General features: G+C 36.5%; 1 protein-coding gene across 15 annotated transcripts in view; it reads left to right on the top strand.

The window, feature by feature from the left end:
* The window catches only part of DAB1 (DAB adaptor protein 1), a 726,322-nt gene that overhangs the window by 668,822 nt on the left and 33,577 nt on the right, over window positions 1–23,923 (top strand). For all 15 annotated transcript variants that reach the window (XR_015742881.1, XM_087929981.1, XM_087929975.1 and 12 more), the window contains one exon: window positions 1,458–1,517. Coding sequence is in view for 14 of the 15 variants with exons in the window: in XM_087929981.1 (XP_087786107.1) it covers window positions 1,458–1,517 (60 nt within the window). In the remaining variant the exon portion in view is untranslated. The remainder of the gene's footprint in view (window positions 1–1,457; window positions 1,518–23,923) is intronic.

The raw sequence follows: 23,923 nt of genomic DNA, 5'->3' as shown, positions 1-23,923 counted from the left end.
TTGTTCTTGAACAGTATAAGTCAAAGCTGGTGCTTGCATTGGGCTGCTGTAATCTCTTCCAATAGATATTGTAACTCTAAAGCATCTGTAATGTGTAGAATTAGAATCTGAGAAATTCTAATGAAATAAGAATAGAAATAAGGAAAGTATTTAAAACACAAATGTTTAAAAATCAGATATTCTGCATCCTTTAAATGACTAGGGGAAAATTTCCATATATTCTTATAGTAGTCTTGTGACTTTTACTTGACTTTTCTGCTATTCTCAATAGATAATAAAGTTCTCCAGTTCTCATTAAGAACAAGCTAATGTCTTGATTATTTTCCTCTTTAATGTTGTATACAATTTTTTCTCTCATAATTTAAAAGGTGTGTTCATAAGACACAATTCACCTAGGCACTGAATTCTGTTTCAGATACACACATACAGTCTACCATATTATTATAGTAATGTATAGTGTCTGCATTATAGTATAGGTATAAAGTAATATAAAAATCCTTTCATACAATAAAATGATATGTACTCATAACACTAAATAAAAGGTCTCCACACCGGATAGTTAAACATTATATTGGATTATATGTTCAAATAAATAACGTACCTGCTAGTAATAAAAAAAAAGATTACATGGAAGTTGATTAAATATAAACCTAATCTAGTCATTAAGGTCAGAAAAAAGTGAGATGTGAAAAAGGTAGTGCTGCCAGTACAAAAAAAGTCTAACAAGACATTAAAGAAACTAAACAGTAGCACCAATAAATGAAACTTACTTTCTAGAGAATGTATTAGGCTGCAAATGAATACATTGCAACAGAAAAGAGTGACTGGAACCAAGTGGAATAAGGATTCATTGGAAGGACAAGAAATCAAGAAAATGCACAAGTTTAAAAACATTTCTTTTATTGATTCCACCAAAGTTCTTTATTCATTCTCAAAAGGTGAAGAAAAACAATTTCTAATGAGTACAGAGCAGATATGAACAAAGCAAAAGACTTACATCTCTTCCACAAAGTGCTAATTGGATAGTTATTGCTACCTACAATTAGAAGCTTGGCATATTGCTCAAGTCCTTTCTCTTCCCAAAAAATAAATTAGAGCAACACATGGATTGGGACTAGATGTGCAAAGTCTACATAGAAAAAAATATAAGAAATAGTACAATATTAATAAGATATTAATTTTTGTTTTGTGCATACTTACAGATTTGTTGTGAAGGAGTCCTTTTTTAAATTTAAAGCTAGGGTACTAAATAGTAAACTCAACCATGATAATCTAAGATGGAGACTAGTATAGGAACAAAGTAGAGTGCCAAGAACTATAAAAAAGAACTTTCATCTAATTCATTACAAGAACATGTGTGTTTCAGAATCTATAGTCATATATATCATGTATTAAACTTCCAATAAGAACTTCCACTATTTTTCAAGTTGATCCTAATTACATTTTTCTTCCCACAGGTTCCTACTAGCCAAAAGAAAGAAGGTGTTTATGATGTGCCAAAAAGTCAACCTATAAGTGTAAGTACATAAAATTTTAGATTTTTAAAATTAATCTAGCAGAGTTAACACAACAAAGCTTAAAATATGTCTGCAGCACTTCCTTATTTATATAAGCCATATTTACTTTAAGCGTAAAGAAGAACTATCCAAACCCCTCCAATTGATTTATTTTAATCTTACTTTATTGGATGAGTAGGGAGACTATTGTTGCATATAATATTTGGGATAAAATTGGAATGAGAAACAGATTGAGGAGTAGGGGATGTGAAAGGATCATATGATCTCATATTTTTTATGAATCTGCCTTCCCAAACCTGGACTTCTTCAAATGTGTGGAGTTCATTTTCCAAAACTGGTAATATTAGATGAGAAATGATTTAGAAATCATTCAGATGTAGATTTAGAATGCTAAAAACATTCAGTTTGATCCAGATGTATTTTAAATTGACCCACAATGGGATACCATGCAGGGGGGCCCCAGTCTAGAAGGACCCTATGCATAGAGAGAGAAAAGTCATAGTCCCTTTTAAAGTTTTTTTTAACTATTTCCCCTGGGGGAGAAAACATATCCTACACCTAATTAGGTTACTAATAGTTACATTTTAAACAAATTAGTGAGGAGAAAGAAGAAAGAGTGGGAGATAGAGATAATCTTGCCCTTAAAATACAGTCTTATATAAACACTTAACTGGTATTAAAGTGCATTCTAAACCCTGTTGCATAGAATAGTGAGAGAAAAATGATAAAATGTGCATGTCATGCAACTGCGTTGATTTGTATACTGGTATCAGACAATGACATGCAAACACATAAGGCCATCATCTGTATCATTAACATTGCTACAATGTCCTGTGGTTGTACCATTTTTTCTGTGGTTGTACCATTTTTCTAGTATATGCATTGAAATTAATGGGATGAGTTATTCCTTCTGTTCAATTGATTTCATTATGCCTAATGTAAATCTAGTTTAGTATGTTCTGAACTTAATAAATATTCCTATTGTGGAAAATTAAGAGAAATGTTTTAAAAGAAAGATTATAACAGAAAATCAAACACAAATCAAATCATTTTTGAAGTTTTCTCCACCAATTATTAAGAAATTTGCTTTCTTAAGAAACTATTAAGAAAATGAAGCATGCACTAATTACATACAATGCAAATAGGTTTATTTGTATTAATTTTTTGCTATTTTGTCGCTTTTAGACAATTTTTTAAAATTCAATTTGTCTCAGGATTACCTAGTTTACCTCTATTTGACTTACATATCCAAGAATATTTACTTAAATAGTAGGCCTTATTCCTATGAATCTCTAAATAACTGTATCTAAATAACTAATTCAGTAGAAAATGGTTTCCTTATTCCCTCCTTTTAATGCATTCTACCTTATAACAGTGCAGCTCATTTAAGATAGTACTTGTTTTCATTTTGAGGAAAGATGGCACTGGAAAAGCTATTTTCTTGTTCTGTTGCTGAATGTCAAAATTGCTGTGAAAACAAATTTAACAACTACAAACATTTGCATACTAGGATGTGGATTTGTTATCTATACTGGCTCTGGATATTAGGAAACTTTAAGCTGTTCCTAAAATTTTTCCTGTTGTGTTTATGGTCAGTCTTCCTTAACTTTTTGACCCTCACCTTCAACCCAAATTTTCCCCAACTGCTGGCACCCAGATGTGTGAACTTCATTTTTCAAAATTTCCAGCAAAAAACTGGGACTTGAAGTCCAAAATATGTGGTGGGCACCAAATCAAGGAGAGATGCTTTAGATAAACACTTCCCACTCTTCAAATACATGTGAGCAAAAACAAATAAAGTAGATTTTACCAAATGACATCTTCCAATATTTTGCATATCTTCTGAATGTTGCAATTCAATCATCATGTGAAATTAAAACTTGCTGAAGTACAAGCTTCTTAATGAGCTGTTTCTCATATTTCTCCTAAAGCCTCCTATTATACACACATGTCAGGTTTTGCTTGTCATTGGATTTTAGCAACAGGAGGCAAACCATAAATACCTTTCACTAAGCCTGTCACTCAAGAAACAATAAAATCTAATCTTCCCATCAACATGTCCAAATTATCTGTTTACAATTTTATGAAAGCTTTCAAATGACTTGCAGTGCTATATTAAGATCTATCCACTCCCCGTATTTCTGATTCAGTTTTGCCTGCAGTTGATTAATCATATATTCCTACAAAGAGAAGGTTACCTCTGTCTGCAAATGAGTATATTTGGACTCAAGACACACTAATTTTGATTTTAATGGGTATAGGTCCTCTGAAAGACTTCTGTCAATCTAGATTTTCCTTGGTAATAGAGTTTTATTAGTTGCACATTCAAACACATTTCCACGCATATAAAAACAAAAATGCATTATAGAACAAGTGAGGACTATGCAACCTTTCTGATGTAGTTGAACTGCAAGTCTCATCAACCCAGCCAACATAACCAAGGATGAAAGACGCTACAAATTGTAGTTTATCATCTTCACAAATGCCATAGGTTTCTTATCCCTATGGCAAAGATGGATTCATCTTTGACCCAGTTATGGCTGATACCAGTCAAATAGTTTAAGAGTAGTACCGTTTTATTAAGAGAGCCATAATGTCTTAAATAAAAGTGCATGAATTCTAAAGGTAAGTTGTTTATTATTTATGGTTCAATACACATTGTAGCACAAGGCCACTTTTTAAAACAACAGCAGCATTTTAATAGAGAGCAAGCAGACCTCGATCAACCAGTCAGCAAGCAGCTAAACTTCATTTCATCCTGTATTATTATATGTTTTCACTAAATGTTGCTAGGTGATCTCTATCACAGGTATCTCATTTGTGTTTGACTGCTTCTACTCCCTTGTCATATTTTAAGTTTACTTGCCTTTCTTTTCTTGTATCTTCAAAAGTAGCATCCAGATGGCATTCAGAGTAGCATCTGCATGCATTGCCCTCCAGCAATATAAACAACTTGCTTAAGCCAGCCAGAAAACCTATTCCACACTCCATACAGATAGTTTATCATCCCATTAGTGATGCATTTATTTTTCCTGGAAATTTCTATAACATTTGTTGAATGACTATTCTATGAATGTGATAATTCCCAGCTGAAAAACTTACACAAAGAAACAAAACTATTTTTTTACAGCATTTGCTCCCTTGTTCATTTTAGTTCTTAAGGGCAAAAAAAACGACCTTTAAACATTTATCCTTTCCTATCTTTCTTCATCACACTTCGTTTATCACAGTCATTGTTATTGGGAGGGGACATGCAGCATAAAATATGAACCATAAAAAGTGAAGTCAAGGAGAATACTTATCATAGGCTTCTTGGCTTTAATAAAACCCCTGAATATCAAGGCTTCGTATCAAGAATGAAGGCTATTGTTAATGGAAACATGGAAAAGTTAAATTAAATTATTTAATTCAAAGATTATTCTCGAAGACAACTTCAAATTGCACTTTGTCCAGATTGCAGAAGGATGAGCTATCATGGCTATTTTAGGGATCGTCTTATTCATCCCAAACATTCTGATAAGCATCATCATGTTCTAGGTCCCATAAAAAAATTTTTAATGCTACCTGATGGGACCCAGGAAGTAGAATCTATCTGTCATGTAGCTGCTCTCTGGAATAGCGTTTTCTCTAAAATGGGTATTACCCCTAACCTGGGTCTTTATAAATAAGCCACCTCTCTTCAGATGGACCTCTTCTGGTCTTTTGAACTATTCTTAGCTTTTTTTTACAGACTTTCATTTTTTGATGGCGTCACTTTGCTTAACAATCACAATCCTAGCTTTTCCTATTGCAATTGTTAAGCAACTGAATATTGTTAAGCATAACATGGGGTGCCTAGGTATGGGGGAGGCCCTGGGAGGCCTGACACAGGCACAGGCTGACACTGCAACACCTCCCCAGCTCACATGTGTCCTGCACTAGGCCTCCCAGGAATACTCCCACCCCTTGAAACACATCTTTCCACCCCACTGCATCTCACACCCTTGGGCATCTTCATCACCCCATCACATCTTGCTCCACTTATCTCTTCTAAAGATCATCTTCGGACAGATCGCAAGAATGGTAGGCACTTCCAAAATAGCACGAGAAAAGAGGCCCCATGGCACATGGGGAGGGTGTTGTTTCAGAAAGGCATTTCAGAAGATCACCTTTCCAAAAGAGAACCAGTCAAAGTGATGTGCAACCTTCCTATATAGGAGCCATCCTGGAAGTGGGCACACCATTTGAGAAATGTACACAATTCTCAGATTATGAGACTATCCAGGAAGGATGTAGGCCCAGGTGAGTGAGAAGTACTCCAAAAGGACCAGCAGGGGGGAAAGTAAGTGAGTAAGGGCAATTGCAGCATCTCTGCAGGTGGTCATAAGGTGGATTGCCAGGCACACAAATTGTGATCACAGGACTATGAGGGCACTGCAGCAATAATAACTTCTGGTACTGGTCATAAATCCCTTCATTCAACACTGATCTTAAATGGTAATTGAACAAATGGTAGTAAGTTAAGGACTACCTGTATATCACAAAAATAGCTGGTGACATTGCTTATCTACCAAAAGTATTGAATAGAACGCACTTGTATTGTAATTCTTTCAATAATTCAGGAAGATCCAAAACATTTCAGTGCAAAATGAGATCATTAAAATATCATTTTTAAAAATATACATAGAAGTGCTTTAAAAATAATAAAGATCATCAGCATACAAATTAAATTTAATTCAATGTATTTGTCTTGAAGAATTTCGAAGGAGAATAGTATATTTCTAAGATTGAGATGCTGGCCATAACATCAGATATAGAAAGTGTAGTTGAACCATATCTGTGCATTATGATAATCAAACAGTTATTTTAAGAATATTACGTGATCAAGACATTTAGTGACACTGCTAAAAAGCAAATGTCACCTTTAACTCTAAAACTTTCATTGTATTCCCAAGTTGATGATGATCGTATTTAAATGCAGATATCCTTGACCTGAGCATTCTGCTTCTGAAAACTGGAAGAAATAGTTAATGATAAATACTAATTAAGATATGCTTTATTTTATTCAAATTGGCAAGTAAAAGAAATGACCTGACCCCTTCCATCCCTTTTTGAACTGAGATCCTGGAACACTATTCAGAGTCATTATGTATTTTAGACCAAAGAAGATTGCATCCATGGTCATCCAGATACATTAACTGGCCTCTTACTACTATTGTTGTTCAGGAAATTAACATTGCTATACCCTTCTGAAGTGTCTCTTTGAAAAAATGCCATTCATTTTTACTCCTCTGATCATTCATTTTAAGTTTTGACATCAGTATGACCATCTTGTGTTGTATTGCAGAATTTGTTTACCAGTGTTTTCCTTTGTTCCTTCCTTCCTTCCATCAATATATTTAGCAGTTCTGAATCATCTAAGTGTCTGAAGATTAAAGGCCATTTATTACCATGTGGACACTGCTTCAGATAGAAAATTGGTGTAGGAAGAAGAGGCAAAAGTTGTAAGGAAAAATAAAGGCACAACAGGCAATAAAGCCAAATACCACATATACTCATTCTTCTGTTTCACATGATGAAAGCCTCAATTTGTTGCTTGAACCATCTCGTAATAATGGACATATTTGGGAAAGAGAGCATCAGTCTAAACTGTAATGAAAACAACTATCTGTTCTAAATAAGGGTTAGAGTTAAAAAAAAATTCCTTTGAACATGGCAATTCATTAAGGCAAGTCACTCTTCATTAACAATTAGTTTTCGTATCTACCATATGGTACAATTTCTTTCTATTTTTTTTTCTTTTTAGATTTGCCGAGAAAGATAGAAGATTGAAACACATATCATTCTTTAGTTTTACAGAACTTTAACAGAGCATTAAGTCAACTACTGAAATAGATTTGCAAATAAACATAGGGATTTTAGACAGGGCACAGTGGTGGGGTCCCTGCAGGAATTGGGGGTTAACCTGTGAACTTTATCGCCTAGTGAAATCTACCCTCATTGCCTATCAGAGATCTTTACTGTGGTTAATACAATATATACCATCATCATGCATTTTCTCAGATCTCAAATTTCTTGGATATGGCCAGCCTTAACTTTGCTATGTCTTGTGCTAATGGAATGTTACAGTTCTGATCTGATCCTATTGACACCACTATAAATGTCAGCTTTGCTTTTAGCATTTCAAATGTAGATTCAAGGCTGACAAGTCTGATGTAGGTCAAACAAGCATGCAGCCTGGAGTCAAACCTTACTTTTTCTTAAGTTCTGCAGGACTGAGATACATTTTGCAAAATTTAGTAAATAGTAAACAGATACATGACTAATACTCACAGGCATTGATTTAAATATTTAAAAATGATCAGGCTATAAATGCCATTCTTCCTCTTCTTCCTGCTTATCTGTATGGCATATCTCTGTGTTTTCCCATTTCTACCAATTAGGCTTTTTTCTTTTTCTCATCCTTGCTATTCTACCTTACAAAAACCCCAAGGATCTTTTTTTAAATAAAAATCTTAAGCACAGTAAAATCCTTTAAAATGATAGTTAGAACTAAGCAAAACGTACTCTAAAGGTTCTACCATACCTGCTGTTTTCACTTCATGCTACCAAAGACCGAAACAGCTGCAGTTATTTTGATGCTTCCTTATTGCAGCCTATGAAAGAATTTTTCACTGAGCAGGTTGAAAACATTTTGTTATGTAGTAAGCTTAGTCATGGGGAAACTATCATAGTGGAAATATCACAGTGACAAGAATTCAGAGGTGCAATGGACAATGGCTATGTGTATTTGAAAATGATTCAGAAGAAGTCCTTGCTATATCTGTCTCCCATTCATCAAAATAGCCACACTTTTTCAGGCTTCTACATGTCTCTGTAAAGAAACTGTAGCTGCTTTAAAAGTCCACTCATTAAAATTAATCTGTTTCTTAAAGCAGCCACGAGTGTTATTTAGGCTTGCACAGTAGCCATAAAAAGTGGGGCTGTTTTAATCATAGAAAAATGCTGTTATTGTGCATGCATAATGTCTGAAGCACTTCTCCCAAAACGCTTCTGAAACATATTCAGCTCTAAAGAAACCAGCGCTGAACCACACAAAGGGTTATTTCCAAAGCTTCATTTCCTTTCTGAGTTGGTTCTGTGATGTGTCTGTGCTTATTCTTTTCATGACATTCTAAACATTATTTTTTTCAACGTCAGTTATTATGTTGACCTTGTAAGATAAATATTGCTATACACCCCAGTTGAATTGCTTTTTAGGAGCATTATTCATAAGTTTTCAGTTTTCTACATTAATAGAACGAGACTGGCCATTTCATTTTTGTTCAGAACATTAGAATCCAGTGCACACGCTTTTCTAGAGACAGGTGACAGAAAACCTGCCTTCATGAAAGAGGTGGTATTCAGCAGATTATGACTAGTTCTGGAGAACCAGTAGCAGAAATTTTGAATAGTTCGGAGAACTAGCAAATACCACCTCTGACTGGAGATTTTACAATATCCTTCCCCTGTCACGCCCACCGAACCAGTAGTAAAATATTGAATCCTACCACTGCTTCATGATTATTCTTTTCCATGAAGACCCTTGCTCACATTATTCTTAAAGTATTTGAAGCCTCTCAAGGAAGCAGAATTTAGGCTCACTTGAACGCATTTTCATTCCTTCTAAAAACTCATCTGCTTTTGTACAAAGATATTAATTGCAACATGGAGAAAGCTTTGCAAAAACCCCAGAGTCCTTCACTCTCACATGATGGATATTAGGAAGGTGGGGCTGGAAGTCATGAAGATTATTGAAGGCTGATATATTGCACTTTTTCTAAAAACTTAAAGCTCTGAGCATTTTTAAAAGGATTAATTGCAGTCAGATTTTCCAGCTGGTTTTTTTTTTCCGTTTCAATATATGAAACCGCATAGTTATGTCTGACTATTATCTAACTCAGTGTTGTTTTCACTAAAAGAAGTAATTAACCAGGATGTCAAAATCATGTTTCCTAGTCATAGAGATTTTTGAGATAGATTCTAGGATTTGTCTGCATGCAAATCATATTCGTTGTCATTGAGTTTTGGTTCTTGTTCTCAACCTAAATTTACAGTTTGTTATGTTTAAACAAAGAAGAGAAAAAGCGATATCAGGAAATTTGCACCATATCATTATGCACCTGTCAAATGGACGAAAGTCTTTTGACTTGATTTGTGGCATCATAAAGGTCAAATGAATCTTTTGAATTTTCCATTTGCCATCACTAGTTGTAGTTATTACTAGCCTTGAAATATTTTATCTGAATTCTTCTGGTATGACTAGAGAATCAGGAGAAAGTAAAAATTAAGGATAAATTAATCCTTGGTTGATCCATTTTAAAGACTTTTAAGTGAGTGAGCAAGGACGAGTTAGATCAAGAACTTTTTTTTTCTTAAAATTAAATATTTTAATTGTGTCCAACAACTTCTGCATGTATGAACATAGCATTTCTGCTTAACGTAGCAGAGATTATTTATTGAAAGTGATAAAATGGAGCATGATACAGCAACATGGTCTCTCCCTATAACAAAGAATCCGGAAATAAATTGCATCCAAAATACTCTTTCCAGACTGTAGCAGCAGGAAATGAAATGTCTCTGCATCATGGCATGGAAAAGAATCAATTAGACAAGAGTATAGTGCTACAGCATTGGAGCAGGCAAGAGAACTGTATCAGTCATAGGATCTTGGCCAAATTGTAGTATAAAGACAGCAAACTTTAATAGAGTTACAATATTTTCAATGTGGAATTTGGATTATTTTTGGCCAGAAGTTTATATGATCCAGGAATTATAGGCATATTGTGTTCAAAATGCTTACTCTATGCCTAGTGTAAACAAAGACATGCATTCTCTGCCTCGATTTCATCTACCTTATTTCTCTACCTTTATAGCCACTGTATTGAAAAATATTGCTATACAATATGTCTTTATGATCATAATTGAGCCTCAAATTATGGCCAGATGTCATGTTGGTTGTTAAGCAGGTCATCAAGTGACCGCACCTGATTTTACTACCTGTTTTCCAGTGGTTGTAGCAGTTGTTAAACAAATATGCCAGTGATTAAGAAAAACAATTGCCTGCAGTGGGCGTTTTTTGTGAGAAACTAGAAATAGACACCAGTTTCCGGAGAAAAGGGAATCTAAATCATAGTTACATGATCACAAGGCACTGCAAACTACTGTAAATTCAGGGTGGTTGCCAAAAACCCCAAATACCATCACATGACGAGGGGAGGTGTTAATCCAGTCATTAGCACTTTGAATCCAAATCATAAGTAGCCATGGGAAAGTCCATCACAATTTTAAATGATTGCTAAGCAACCAGTCATAAATCAAGGATTTTCTGTAATTATTAAACAGAAACTACATACTCAGTTCTCTACAATATAAAATGCATTAGCAGGCTATGTTAATGTAAAAAAAAATGTTCAGCTTTGTAAATATATCCATGTTTTCCAGTGTATGCATATTTATCTGCAGCACAGTCATTTATTCGTTCTTAACAATCATGGCTATGTATATTCATAGAAGAAGTTATCAATTAATGTTGGATTTGAATTCACCATATTTGTATGACATTTTGGGTGGGTGGTTTTATAGCTCTATAAACTTGGGCTATCCCAACTATTGAGCAGTTGGAGATAGTGACTTCAGATATCAGGGTTTTCTTATTTTGAATTGTGTAATTCAGATTACACAATAATTTGTGTAAGCAATAAGGTGTTTGCCACAGAGGCAGTTCCATGTTCTTAACTTATATTTTTAAAGAAACCATTAAACTGCTGGCCTCAGATGTTTCAAAGGATGCAGTTCTGTCACCAGTACCATGCAAAATTCAATGACGAACAATTTCTGGTGTACTGTCTTTAATATACCACCTTGACTTTTTCTCCTGGCTGAAAATCTGTGTATAATCAATTATCAGGCTTTGACAGGCAGCACTAATTCACAACAAATTATGTGTATGTTGTGCTCAACAAAAAAAGTGTACAAGGGAAGAAACAATTATGATAAAAGCAATAAATCTAAGTTTATACCTTTATACTTTTGCCTGAATCTTCAGCATTAAATAACATGTAAAGATCAAAACCTGCCCATACCAGTTTGGTCTAGTAGTTAAGGTACCAAGCTAGAAAGCAAAAGACCATGAGTTCAAGTCCTGCCATAAAAGCTAGTTCAAGTTAGCTATGAAAACCTGCTGGGTGACTTTGGCCCAATCACTGTCTCTCATTCCAATTCACCTCTCAGGTAAGGGGCCGCAGTGGCTCATGTGGAAAGACACTGGGCCTATGCACCACTGAGGATGGTGGCTCGATTACCATGACTGTATAGGGGTCATGGTAGGGACGTGTAGGGACAAGAAAGGAGCCTCCCCCAAATGCTTACTGGCATTCAGGTGTCCCATGGATAAAGATAACAGTGCCTGAAAAAAAAATTTCACAGAGGCAGCCTGCCACCTCAGTAATCCCTGGCTAACATGTGCCATGCGCTAAATAAATAAATAAACCTCACAGAATTGCTGTTGTGGGAAAATAGGAGGAAGATGTGTTGGATATGTTTGCCACCTTGAGTTATTTGTAAAAATATTAAAGGCATAATACAAGTTAAATAAATAAATAATAAAATACTATTATTAAATAATAAAAAAAGCTTTACCCATTATTTCCCTTGCAATCCTGCTACCAAATGTTCAAACAGTTCTCCGAATGTGCTTCCTTGCTGATCACCTGCTTTGAAAAAACAGTCAATATATAATATTTTTTAGTGTGCTGTTTATTCATTTTTAAACAGTACCCTTGGTTCACAATACTTAGCCTGAGGATGCATTTTACCTCAAAAACTTGATAATTGATTCTCATTATTGTGATCATACATAAATCTTCAATACAGCAAGAATACATAAATGTTTAGATTTTTCAAAGTGCCTAAAGGGAATCATACCAGGAAAAATGGTATAAAGATATTAGTGTAGTTAATGTGACTGCTTTTAGTATTTTTTCCTGGTCATAGCTTTTACCTCTTAATGAGACTGTGATTTAAAGGTAAACAAATACAACATAGAGGGAATTTAGAATTAATTTGACTGTAGATTGTGTCGACTAATGCAAACCTAAATGGATCGATTCACATATTAATTATCTGAATACCTTTATTAGAGTCAAGTCAGCAAATAAGCTGAAATGTTAATCACTTCTTGAATAGTTTGCAAATATATATATATATATATATATATATATATATATATATATATATATATATATATATATATATATATATATATGTTTTCTGAGGTTCTCGCGGGTATTTGTATGTGGATCTTTGGTTATTCGGGTTTTCTCCTGCGTAAGATTGGAAGTATCTAGGCAACGTTTCGATGAAGTCTCATTCATCATCTTCAGGCTTGTGTCTTCGGCTCTGTGCTTCTCAAAGTAATGTGAGCTTGCAGCTGCTTCTTCCTTTTAACTGCTAGTGGGGGTGTGACTTGATTGGTTGGGGGGTTGGCCGTGTTCTGACTGGCTGGAGGTGTGTTCTGTTCAGGCAGGGGCTTGGTTGTGCTCAGGTTAGTCTTAGTTGCTGGGGGATTTGAGCTGGTGAGCCGTGATCCTGCTGTTTGGCTTCGCGTTCGTGGTCGTGCTACATCTTCATGGTGGGTGTCAGTTCACTTCATGTATGGCTCGGAGGAGTTTGAACACAGCCAAACCCCCAACCAATGAGAACACAGCCAGGCCCCCACCCAATCAAGTCACACCCCCACTAGCAGTTAAAAGAAAGAAACAGCTGCAAGCTCACATTACTCTGAGAAGCACAGAGCCGAAGATACAAGCCTGAAGATGATGAATGAGACTTCATTGAAATACATACATACACACACACACACACACACACACACACACACTGCTCAAAAAAAGGGAACACAAAAATAAGACATCCTAGATCTGAATGAATGAAATATTCTTATTAAATACTTTGTTCATTACATAGTTGAATGTGCTGACAACAAAATCACACAAAAATTATCAGTGGAAATCAAATTTAGCAACCCATGGAGGTCTGGATTTGGAGTTACACTCAAAATTAAAGTGGAAAAAAAACACTACAGGCTGATCCAACTTTGATGTAATGTCCTTAAAACAAGTCAAAATGAGGCTCAGTAGTGTGTGTGGCCTCCACATGCCTGTATGGCCTCCCTACAATGCCTGGGCATGCTCCTGGCAGATGGTCTCCTGAGGGATCTCCTCCCACACCTGGACTAAAGCATCCCCCAACTCCTGGACAGCCTGTGGTGCAATGTGGCCTTGGTGGATGGAGCGAGATAAGATGTCCCAGATGTGCTCAAAGTGCGGGGTAAATCTTGTTGTTGAGTCTGAGGTGAAGTGTGAGGAGATCTTTGTTAATTTGGTCTAGGAGGAATCTTTTTGTGTGAAGTTCATTTCTAATTGACAGTCCGGTGGAATCATCTCTTCTATTTCTTTTCTAAACATTGCTACAACTTTATAAGAACAACTATAATGACGTGGGAAAAACCCGAACAAAGGTGAATACCATACATACATACATACATACATACATACATACATACATACATACACACACACACACACACACACACACACACACACGTATATACCATGAGCTATAAAGAGTATAGTAAATCTGTAGATTTTTAAAAAAAACTACAGTGCAGCTAGGCAGCCAGATACAAAGCTAGTTAATGAGCAGATGGGAAGGAAAGGAATTTGTTGCCAAACCAAGGAGAAAAAGAAGACAGTGAAAAAAATCAGCAAGATGCTTTTAAATAGACAGTTTTATTATTAAGTGGAACTTGAAGAAGCAGGACTAAAGGAATATTCATGTTTTGGACTTCGGAGTTGGAAAAAAATCTTGAAAATACAACAACCAGCCAAAGAAACAAATAGATGTATCATTGAACAAATCAATTCAGAGTTCTCATTCAAGACACAGTTGACCAGGCTCAAATTCACAGGTTTTTGACCTTGGTTTCTGGCAAGTTTATAATTCTGTGAAAGTGGAAGGAAAGAGAAGGTTCAGCAGTGAAGTGGATCAACTCAGTTACAACTGCAATGGATGCACCATTGGAAAACCTGAAGGACCAGGTTACAAACAGATCATCATGGTGAAAATCTAAGATTGATTTATAGATAATGCTTATATCCAATCGACCAGCCTTCCTTTCTTAATATTTCTGTAACATAAGAACCTTGGTGGACCATACCACTTAGTTTATCATTCAGTGTTATATACAGATAGTTCTCAAATTATGATCAAAATTGAGACCAGAATATTGGTTGTTAAGTGATGTAGTCATTAAGTGACTCGTCACATGACCTGATTTTACAACTATTTTTACAGTTGTTAAACAACGACTTGTTGGAAACCAGCTGGGAAGGTCACAGATTGTGATAACATGATTTACTGTTGTAAATATGAGCCAATTGCCAAGCGCCCAGATGTGACCAGGGATTGATGTGAGGGTCATAACTTCAAGGACAGATCAAGTCACTTTTTTCTAAGGCAATTGTAATTTAGAAATTTTGTTAAACAAATAGTCATAAGTCAAGTCACTACACTATCTGTAGTGACAAATCAGATTTGTTCAGTAAACTAATGAATAGCCTGTCCTTTTTCATTATTGTTCCTTGGGAGCTAGTAGCACCTGCAATGGTTCAGGAAATAGTCTGAAGCTAATAAAGCTAGCAACCAATAACAAGTTATCTCATCGGTAAATTTATTCAGGGCCTTTCTAAAGCGATTAATTGTTGGGCAATGAAAACAAATTATGCTGTTAAACTATCAATTATATAAAGAAATAATTTCTGTTATCAATTTTTAATTGTCCTGTTTTTTCATTTCACTTCATTGTGTTAACACCATGAAGAGGAGGGGGGGAAAGATCTATTCATATTTCTATGCTGAGCATGATTTTTTAATTCTCCGACATATTTTCCCCTTTTTTACCTCATTAATTTTCATACAAGTTGTTTTCTAGGAACTCAAAGAAACTTACAGTTATGACCTGTGGTGGCGCAGTGGTTATATTGCAATACTGCAGGCAACTTTTGCTGACTGCCATCTGCCTACAGTTTGACAATTCAAATCTCATCAGGCTCAAGGTTGATTCAGCCTTAAAAGGCTGGTAAAATGAGGACCCAGATTGTTGGGGGCAATATGCTGACTCTGTAAACCACTTAGAGAGGGCTGTAAAGTACTATGAAGCAGTATATGAGTCTAAGTGCTATTGCTATATCCTTCATTTTATTTTCATCATGATTTTGAGATTGGTTAGCCTGGAAGAATAAAAAGTCCATAATCAAAAGTGAGCTTCCACAATTATAAGTGGATTTCAACTGGTTTCCCTCAGTCTTAGGCTTTTAACCGCTTTATCACATTTATTTTCTCAATATCAGGTGTGGTTATCTGTAAAATACCTAAATTTATTTTTGTTATTATTCATTATCTTATTTGGCAAGCCAAAACAGTAATGTTTCTTTTCTTTTTCTGTTTCTGTTGTTTGCTTGCTCATTTTTAAGGAAAACTTTGTGTCTTTGTTGTGTTGCCTGACAGAATTAAAGATTGAAGTATCTTCTTAACTTTTGGGCATCTTTTCTGATATAAGGTATAGATAGGTGGATTTAGTGTGAAGAATAAGTTTGATGCGGGCTATTGTGTAATAGTAAACCATAGTTAATGCAAATCATATTTCAATATGAGGTTTCCAATCCTTGTTTATTGCAATAATTATTGAACCTACAGAATTTTCATTTGCTCATACAAATGAAAAATATGTTCAGGTAGACAGGATATAACTCACTCTAAGCAATAATAGTTATGTTAGAAGTATAACATTTTCTGTTCATGAGTATGTACTTACGTTTTAATAAAATCGGCAGTCCTTTTGCTCTACCAGCAAAGGAGATCTTTAAATAAGTCATGCAACTGAGTAATGAAAATCCAACAGAGTTAAGAAACAGTTTTTCTCTCATCTTCCAGTTTGCAATTCTAAAATGTGCCAGTTTTAAACAGACTTTTTAATAATGCATTTTTCAGTACAGAGACAAAGCAATTAACTACTTTATTACATTTTTGAATTGGTGTCTCCATCCATTAGATCAAGACAGATATTTTTATGATTTGCTCAAATGTTTCCTGTTGCAAAGATCTTAAGTATTAAAAATGTAATCAAGTACTTAATAGATATTCTGAAGCTTGAAGGCAGCATACAGACTACTGTGTGCAAATTTTTATATGCAACTTCCAAGTTATGAACTAAACACCAGGATGTGTTATATAATTAACACATTTAAGTAATTTCAGTGAACAATACGAACAATGGGAAATAAAACACCTAAAACTATAGGAGAGCCAATTTGGTATAGTGGTTAAGAGGCTAGAGACCAAGAGTCTGAGTTCTAGCCCTACCTTAACTCACGCTCCCTCAACCCTAGAGGAAGAATGCAATAGCAAACTACTTCCAAAAGTCTTGCTAAGGACACTGTAAGAATTAGTGCAGACTGTCTCCAAGAGACATGAAGGCATACATACACAAAAGCTTATAGGCTACTTTAAGCAGTCCATACTTAACTATTTCCTATAGCAAACTCACAGCAGTAAAATCTTAGTTTAACTATAGAGAGTAAAGTCCTTCAGAAGATTGTATAATCAACTGAAAAAAGTTCTTCTACTTTCAACTATCCATTATGTTGCCCTCCTGTTAATTTCCAAGGTAGTTCAAAAGAACTTGAGCTCCTTCAGAAACAGTGACTCTTCTAGCATGCCTAGAAGCTACATATAAAGTTCAAAGCTTCCAATAATTCCTGATAAACACACCTACGCACAACCTAAATGATCAACCAAACTAAAATTGTTCCTGAAATGAAGAATAACATTCAGTTTTGAATTATTCTATACCGTACAGTTTCACTTAATAGAGGTAATCCTCAATGAACAACATTTAATCGACCATTCAGAGTTACCACGGACCTCCCAAAAGCTATATATTAGTTTATTTCAAAGTTATGAACTCTACAGAACCCACCTAGTCATTTACCCCTATGTCCAATCTTAGAGACACATAGCACACCCACTATCTATTCCTCCTCCTCCTCCTGCCTCCTGCCTACCAGGCCCCCAAAGGGACTGGGCCTGCTTTGTTCCCCATTGGATTTCACACAGTCCTCCACCACCTCTCACAGTTGCTTATGAAGATCTGCAAAGCTCAGGAGCTGGGGACAGTGAAGGAGAGCAATCGTCTCTTACTCGGCCAGGCCACGTAGCAGAATTCCAGAAGCATCTTTTTCCTTCCTCAGTGTGTATTTTGAAACTTGAAGTCATGGTTGATCCAAAAGTGCTTTTTCAAAAGGCAACTGGACTTTGATTTTCCTTGAGGACATTTCACTTCTCATCCAAGAAGCTTCTTCAACTTGGTCAGCTTCTTGGATGAGAAGTTAAATGTCCTCAAGGGAAAAACAAAGTCCAGATGCCTTTTGAAAGAGCACTTTGGGGAAAATTTTGGGCAAAGGAGGTCTTCCCTCTCTTTCTGTATTGCCTCTTAGCTACCCTATTTGTTCCCCAGGTCAGCAGTCTCAGCTCAGGTTTCAAAATGTGTGCTGAGAGAAAAAGGCTTTTTCCCTCCAGTCATAGCATGCTGAGGGAAAGTCCTGTGCTTTGCAAATTAACCCAACAAAGCAGCCCTTTTTCCCTTAGTGTGAGAGGTGCCTTGTGAGTTAAGAAGGGTGTGTGCCTGAGATGAACCACTTGATTGGGGGGCAGGGGCCATGCAGGTGGACGACATAGGCTAGGAAGGATGCCTGGAGGTTCATGAGAGGTGCTGGGTGGATCAAGAAACAGTGTGTTGGAGTCTTGGGGGGTGTTTAAAACGTACAGTATGAGTCAAGTGGGGTGCATGTTGGCACAAGTTAAGAATGCATAGAGGTTATGGGTGTGTGAGAGTTACTACACTTGTTGAGGATGGCATTAAGGAGGGCTGGGAAATGAGAATGGGGGTGCGCAAGAGGTGCTGTGCAGGTCAGGGAATGTGCATGGGGGCAATGCAGGTTAGGGAGGGTGCACAGGGTACAAAAGAGGGTGCCATGCAAATGAGGAGAGCAACATGCATCACTGAAGGAAGGCAGGGGACAGTCCTAGTCAAGAATGGTATGCAGGAGTTCCTTCTTCCCTTACCCCTTTCCTTCCCTTTCCAGCAGGCAGTAAGTGGTTACTGCTGGGTAGGGAGAGAACAAGGGATTGCAAGTTTGACTGGGAATATTGAAAAAGATTATGTGACCGTAGCAGCATCCCAGCACACAGTAGCAGCCAGTTGCACTGAAGCAGCCACAATTTTCTTAAACATAATTCCCTCAGGAATTGTGAGTTCCTGATTTTGGATGCATTCTGTAATTTAGCTCATATGAGCTACCTTCATTCAAAAACTGTTGCCCAAAAACTGTTGATGAGGGGTGGGAATCCACCAGTTCAGCCCGGTTCAGGCAAACTGGTGGTTCTGGGTTCATTTGGCCCTGCCCACCCACCTCTGCACTAGACTGTCCTTTATTTCCATGTTTGGCAGCTGAGATGATTTGTGCAGCACAGTGGATTTGCCGCGCCTCAGCTGTTTTACTCACTGGAGCTGCAGTATTAGAGATTAAAATGGGCGGTTTTCAAATGCTGCACACGCTAAACAAATCAATTGTTGCACCAGCTGAATCCCACCACTGCCTATGATGCACTATTTCACTCAGTTAAAAGTCATGACAATGCAAGTTTTAGTAGTATATAAGGTAAAACTTGAAAAATTAGAATATTGTGCAAAAGTTCATTTATTTCAGTAATGCAACTTAAAAGATGAACCTAATATATGAGCTAGACTCATTACATGCAAAGCAAGATAGTTCAAGCCGTGATTTGTCATAATTCTGATGATTATGGCTTACAGTTCATGAAAACCCTAAATCCACAATCTCAGAAAATTAGAATATTGTGAAAAGGTTCAATATTCTAGACTCAAAGTGTCCCACTCTAATCAGCTAATTAAGCCATAATACCTGCAAAGGGTTCCTGGGCCTTTAAATGGTCTCTTAGTCTGGTTCAGTAGGAATCACAATCATGGGAAAGACTGCTGACCTGACAGTTACACAGAAAACCATCCATGACACCCTCCATAAGGAGGGAAAGCCTCAAAAGGTAATTGCAAAAGAAATTGGATGTTCCCAAAGTGCTGTATCAAAGCACATTAATAGAAAGTTATGTGGAGGGGAAAAGTGTGGAAGAAAAAGGTGCACAAGCAGCAGGGATGACCGTAGCCTGGAGAGGATTGTCAGGAAAAGGCCATTCAAAAGTGTTGGGGATTTTCACAAGGAGTGGACTGAAGCTGGAGTCAGTGCATCAAGAGCCACCACACACAGATAGATCCTGGACATGGGCTTCAAATGTCATATTCCTCTTGTCAAGCCACTCCTGAACAACAACCAACGTCAGAAGCATTGACAGAAAGAAAAACAGAACTGGTCTGTTGCTTAGTAGTCCAAAGTCCTCTTTTCTGATGAGAGCAACTTTTGCATCTCATTTGGAAACCAAGGACCCAGAGTCTGGAAGAAGAATGGAGAGGCACACACTGCAAGATGCCAAGTCCAGTGTAGAATTTCCACAGTCTGTGTTGATTTGGGGAGCCATGTCATCTGCTGGTGTTGGTCCGCTGTGCTTCATTAAGTCCAGGGTCAACACAGCCATCTACCAGAAGATTTTGGAGCACTTCATGCTTCCTTCCACAGACGAGCTTTATGGGGATGCCGACTTCATTTTCCAGCAGGACTTGGCACCTGCCTACACTGCCAAAAGCACCAAAACCTGGTTCAATGACCATGGGATTACTGTGCTTGATTGGCCAGCAAACTCGCCTGATCTGAACCCCATAGAGAATCTATGGGGCATTGCCAAGAGAAAGATGAGAGACATGAGACCGAACTATGCAGAAGAGCTGAAGGCCGCTATTGAAGCATCCTGGTCTTCCATAACACCTCAGCAGTGCCGCAGGCTGATAGCTTCCATGCCACTCTGCACTGAGGCAGTAATTGCTGCAAAAGGGGCCCAAACCAAGTACTGAGTACATATACATGCTTATACTTTTCAGAGGTCCGGTATTGTTCTATGTACAATCCTGGTTTTATTGATTGCATGTAATATATTCTAATTTTCTGAGATTGTGGATTTGGGGTTTTCATGAGCTGTAAGCCATAATCATCACAATTATGACAAATCACAGCTTGAACTATCTTGCTTTGCATGTAATGAGTCTATCTCATATATTAGTTTCACCTTTTAAGTTACATTACTGAAATAAATGTACTTTTGCACAATATTCTAATTTTTCGAGTTTCACCTGTAGATATCATAACGTAAATACTTCAGGCTTTTAAAAATGTTTTATAACTGATGTTCCCAGAAGAGGCTAAACTTGCTAGTATGCCCTGAACCTGAGCTATTCTACAAACAAAAATATAATACAATACAATAAAAATGAAGCCTAGTAGCTAAAGCAGTTATATTCTTCCCATTATAAGGCTGTTTCATCGGATCTCAAATTGGTTTGAATAAAAAAAAATATTTCTAAATCTCACATTCAAATTCATTCTTGCAAGATCCAGTAATCAAATTTAAATTGGGTCTTAGCTAATTAATATACCGTAGTAACATCATTAGTAGCCTACTGAGGATTGTCATTTCTTTTGAAAAATTAATATTACTGCTGTTTTGTAGTGGTAGTTCTTGGTCTTTTACTGTTTTAATGACTCCACTAGAGACAGAAAAATAGAATGTCTGTATTTTAAATTAAATTTTTTCATATATACCTAATCCTTTTAATACAAAGATGTCCTCAGCATTTTAGAATGACACATAAAGTCCAGGACAAAGATACTTTGGCTACAACACACAATATCTACCCACTGAGGCACATATACATCTATGAGACTAAATAAGAATGCTTATTTCTGACATGCTGATGCAGCAAGATTTAAATGCAACAGCTACCCACTGAGACACATATACATCTTTTACAATACATAAAATATTTATTTCTGATATGCTGATACAGAAAGGTTCAAAGTTTATTAGCAGGGCTTCTAATTCATGCAATTGTAGCTTGGTCACATATTCTTTACAGACTTAATTATCAGCTTTGTTTCTATATATTTTTATCTATGTGAGACGCATTGTCAACTGATTAAAAATTACATTCCTCACATAAGGAAGCCAATAGAAGGATCCTGCAATCACATACCTTCTCATAGTTTCATGCAGGGTGCTGGGAGTAAGATTGTTTACTTTAACTGACAAAATCTTTTCTATGGAAATGTCAAAAGGTAGAGACACAGAGGAGCAAATATTTGCTCCCAGTTACTGCAGTGCAGCCCAGGAAAATCTCAACTGAAGACATTTCCATGGTCTAATAGACACTAATGGATCACCCATAGGAAGTATTTCCTCTGCAGCAAGTGATGCAGAACAAGAACTTATGGAAGACGCAGCCCAAGGGCTACTTGATAATTGGACCCTTGGGACATGCAGTAACATGCTGGGCAACTGTTTTGTGGGAGGTCTTGCTAATGCTCTGTTGAACTCTGCACAATGTTCCTCCCTAGTTAGTCTGTTCTCTGCTTCCTGGGACATCTTCAAAATAGCAATCAGTTCCAGTGACACAGTTGAGGATGCCCTATGAGACAGCAGGGCAGTAAGAAGAATAGGGACAAAACACAAAGTGTTGTTCAAAAGGGAAGAAATAAAAATAAAGTCTGTTTGTTTTAGCAGAACTTAATTTTAGATTTGGCCAATGATTGTGATTTGAGCCAAAGTAATTTATTAATGTGTCTTCAGTTTCCTGTTCCTTTCAAAATAGGTATAGTTTCTGCCTGTACATCACTTAGTCCTTTAATTGCACTGACATATTGTTCTTTTTACTAGCATAAATCAGTAGGAAAGTCTTTGAAAAAGAGGGAAATTGTAAGCCTATCTCAAACAGATGCTCTAGTGAATATAATAGAAACCCTAATTACAACTCAGCATATTCTCCATGGAGTTGCCTTTAGAAAGGACTTGGAAGCTGCAACTGTTACAAAAAATGGTGGCCAGATTATTGCCAATGGAGTATAATACTTATTTTATGCTCACTGTGCTGGTTCTTGGTACCTTTCAAGGATAGCCAGGATACATCAGGCAACACCTTGCCAATATTGAATTTGCCTATATAATGAAAACATCTAGAGAGTGTCTATCATGTGTCATGTATTCTCAGTCCATATGGGGTACATGTACAATGACCATCGTATCTTGCAAAAATAAAGAATAAAGCAGAAAAGGGGACAAATCTGAGAAGTTCATAAGGATAAAAAATAGTTCATATTTGTAACTTTTATTTTTCAAAAGAAAATTCAAGAGAAAAACCAGAATATGTAATGCTCCTCTCCCTACGTTCCTGAAAATGAGCTTGCAAAGTGGGTTTATAGGCCTCATGCAATTAAGCACACTTTGAAGTTGTACTTGACTCCATCTCTCTATGAATTGCGCAAGACTGAAAAAACTGCTTCCTAGTGCTCAAGCTAGCTTAAATTGATTATGGGTGTCAGTAATCTTGGTTGATTTGTGAGGTTTTTTTAAATACTGCTTCAGTTATTTCATGTTGGCTTTTCTGTGAACTACTGGAGTCTTGGAGGATTGGAGAAGTCTATAAAATACTGTAAAGGGTGTAAATAAATTAAATGCTGATACAAGTCTATAGATCTCATGTATATCTGATCCAAACTGAAGCAGTTTTATGCCAGTTTCATTTTACAGTTTCCATTGTCACACATTCATTTTCTTTCCAAATTCAGTGTGTTAATGTATAAAGATATCCTTGACTTGGGGATACTATCTTTAAAAGAATGCCTTATCCCACAAATTCTTACCTGTTCACCAAATCATCATAATAACAATAATACAGTAGAGTTGGAAGGGACCTTGGAGGTCTTCTAGTCCAACCCTCTGCTCAAAGATGAAACCCTCTTCCATTTCAGACAAATGGTTGTCCAATCTCTTCTTAAAAAACCGCCAGTGTTTGAGCACGCACAACTTTTGGAGGGAAGTCATTCCACTGATTAATTGTTCTAATTGTCAGGAAATATCTTCTCAGTTCTAGGTTGATTCTTTCCTTGATTAGTTCCCATCCTTTGCTTCTTGTCCTGTCTTCAGGTGCTTTGGAAGACAGGTTGACCAGAATAGATTGATCATCAATTCAGAGTAGTAAATGATAAAAGGGGAGGGTAGAATATAGGACCCAGATGTTGTTGGCTATCCAGAAATAGTCCTTTTTAGTTGTTAGATTTATATTCAACTCTCCTCCAGGAGCATCAGAC

This window comes from Pseudonaja textilis, chromosome 3 (assembly GCF_049901715.1).
Source record: "Pseudonaja textilis isolate UNSWEBS1 chromosome 3, rPseTex1.2, whole genome shotgun sequence".
In the NCBI taxonomy this organism is placed as follows: Eukaryota; Metazoa; Chordata; class Lepidosauria; order Squamata; family Elapidae; genus Pseudonaja; species Pseudonaja textilis.
Note: the sequence above shows the minus strand (reverse complement) of the source record. Positions and strands in the feature narration are given on the sequence as shown.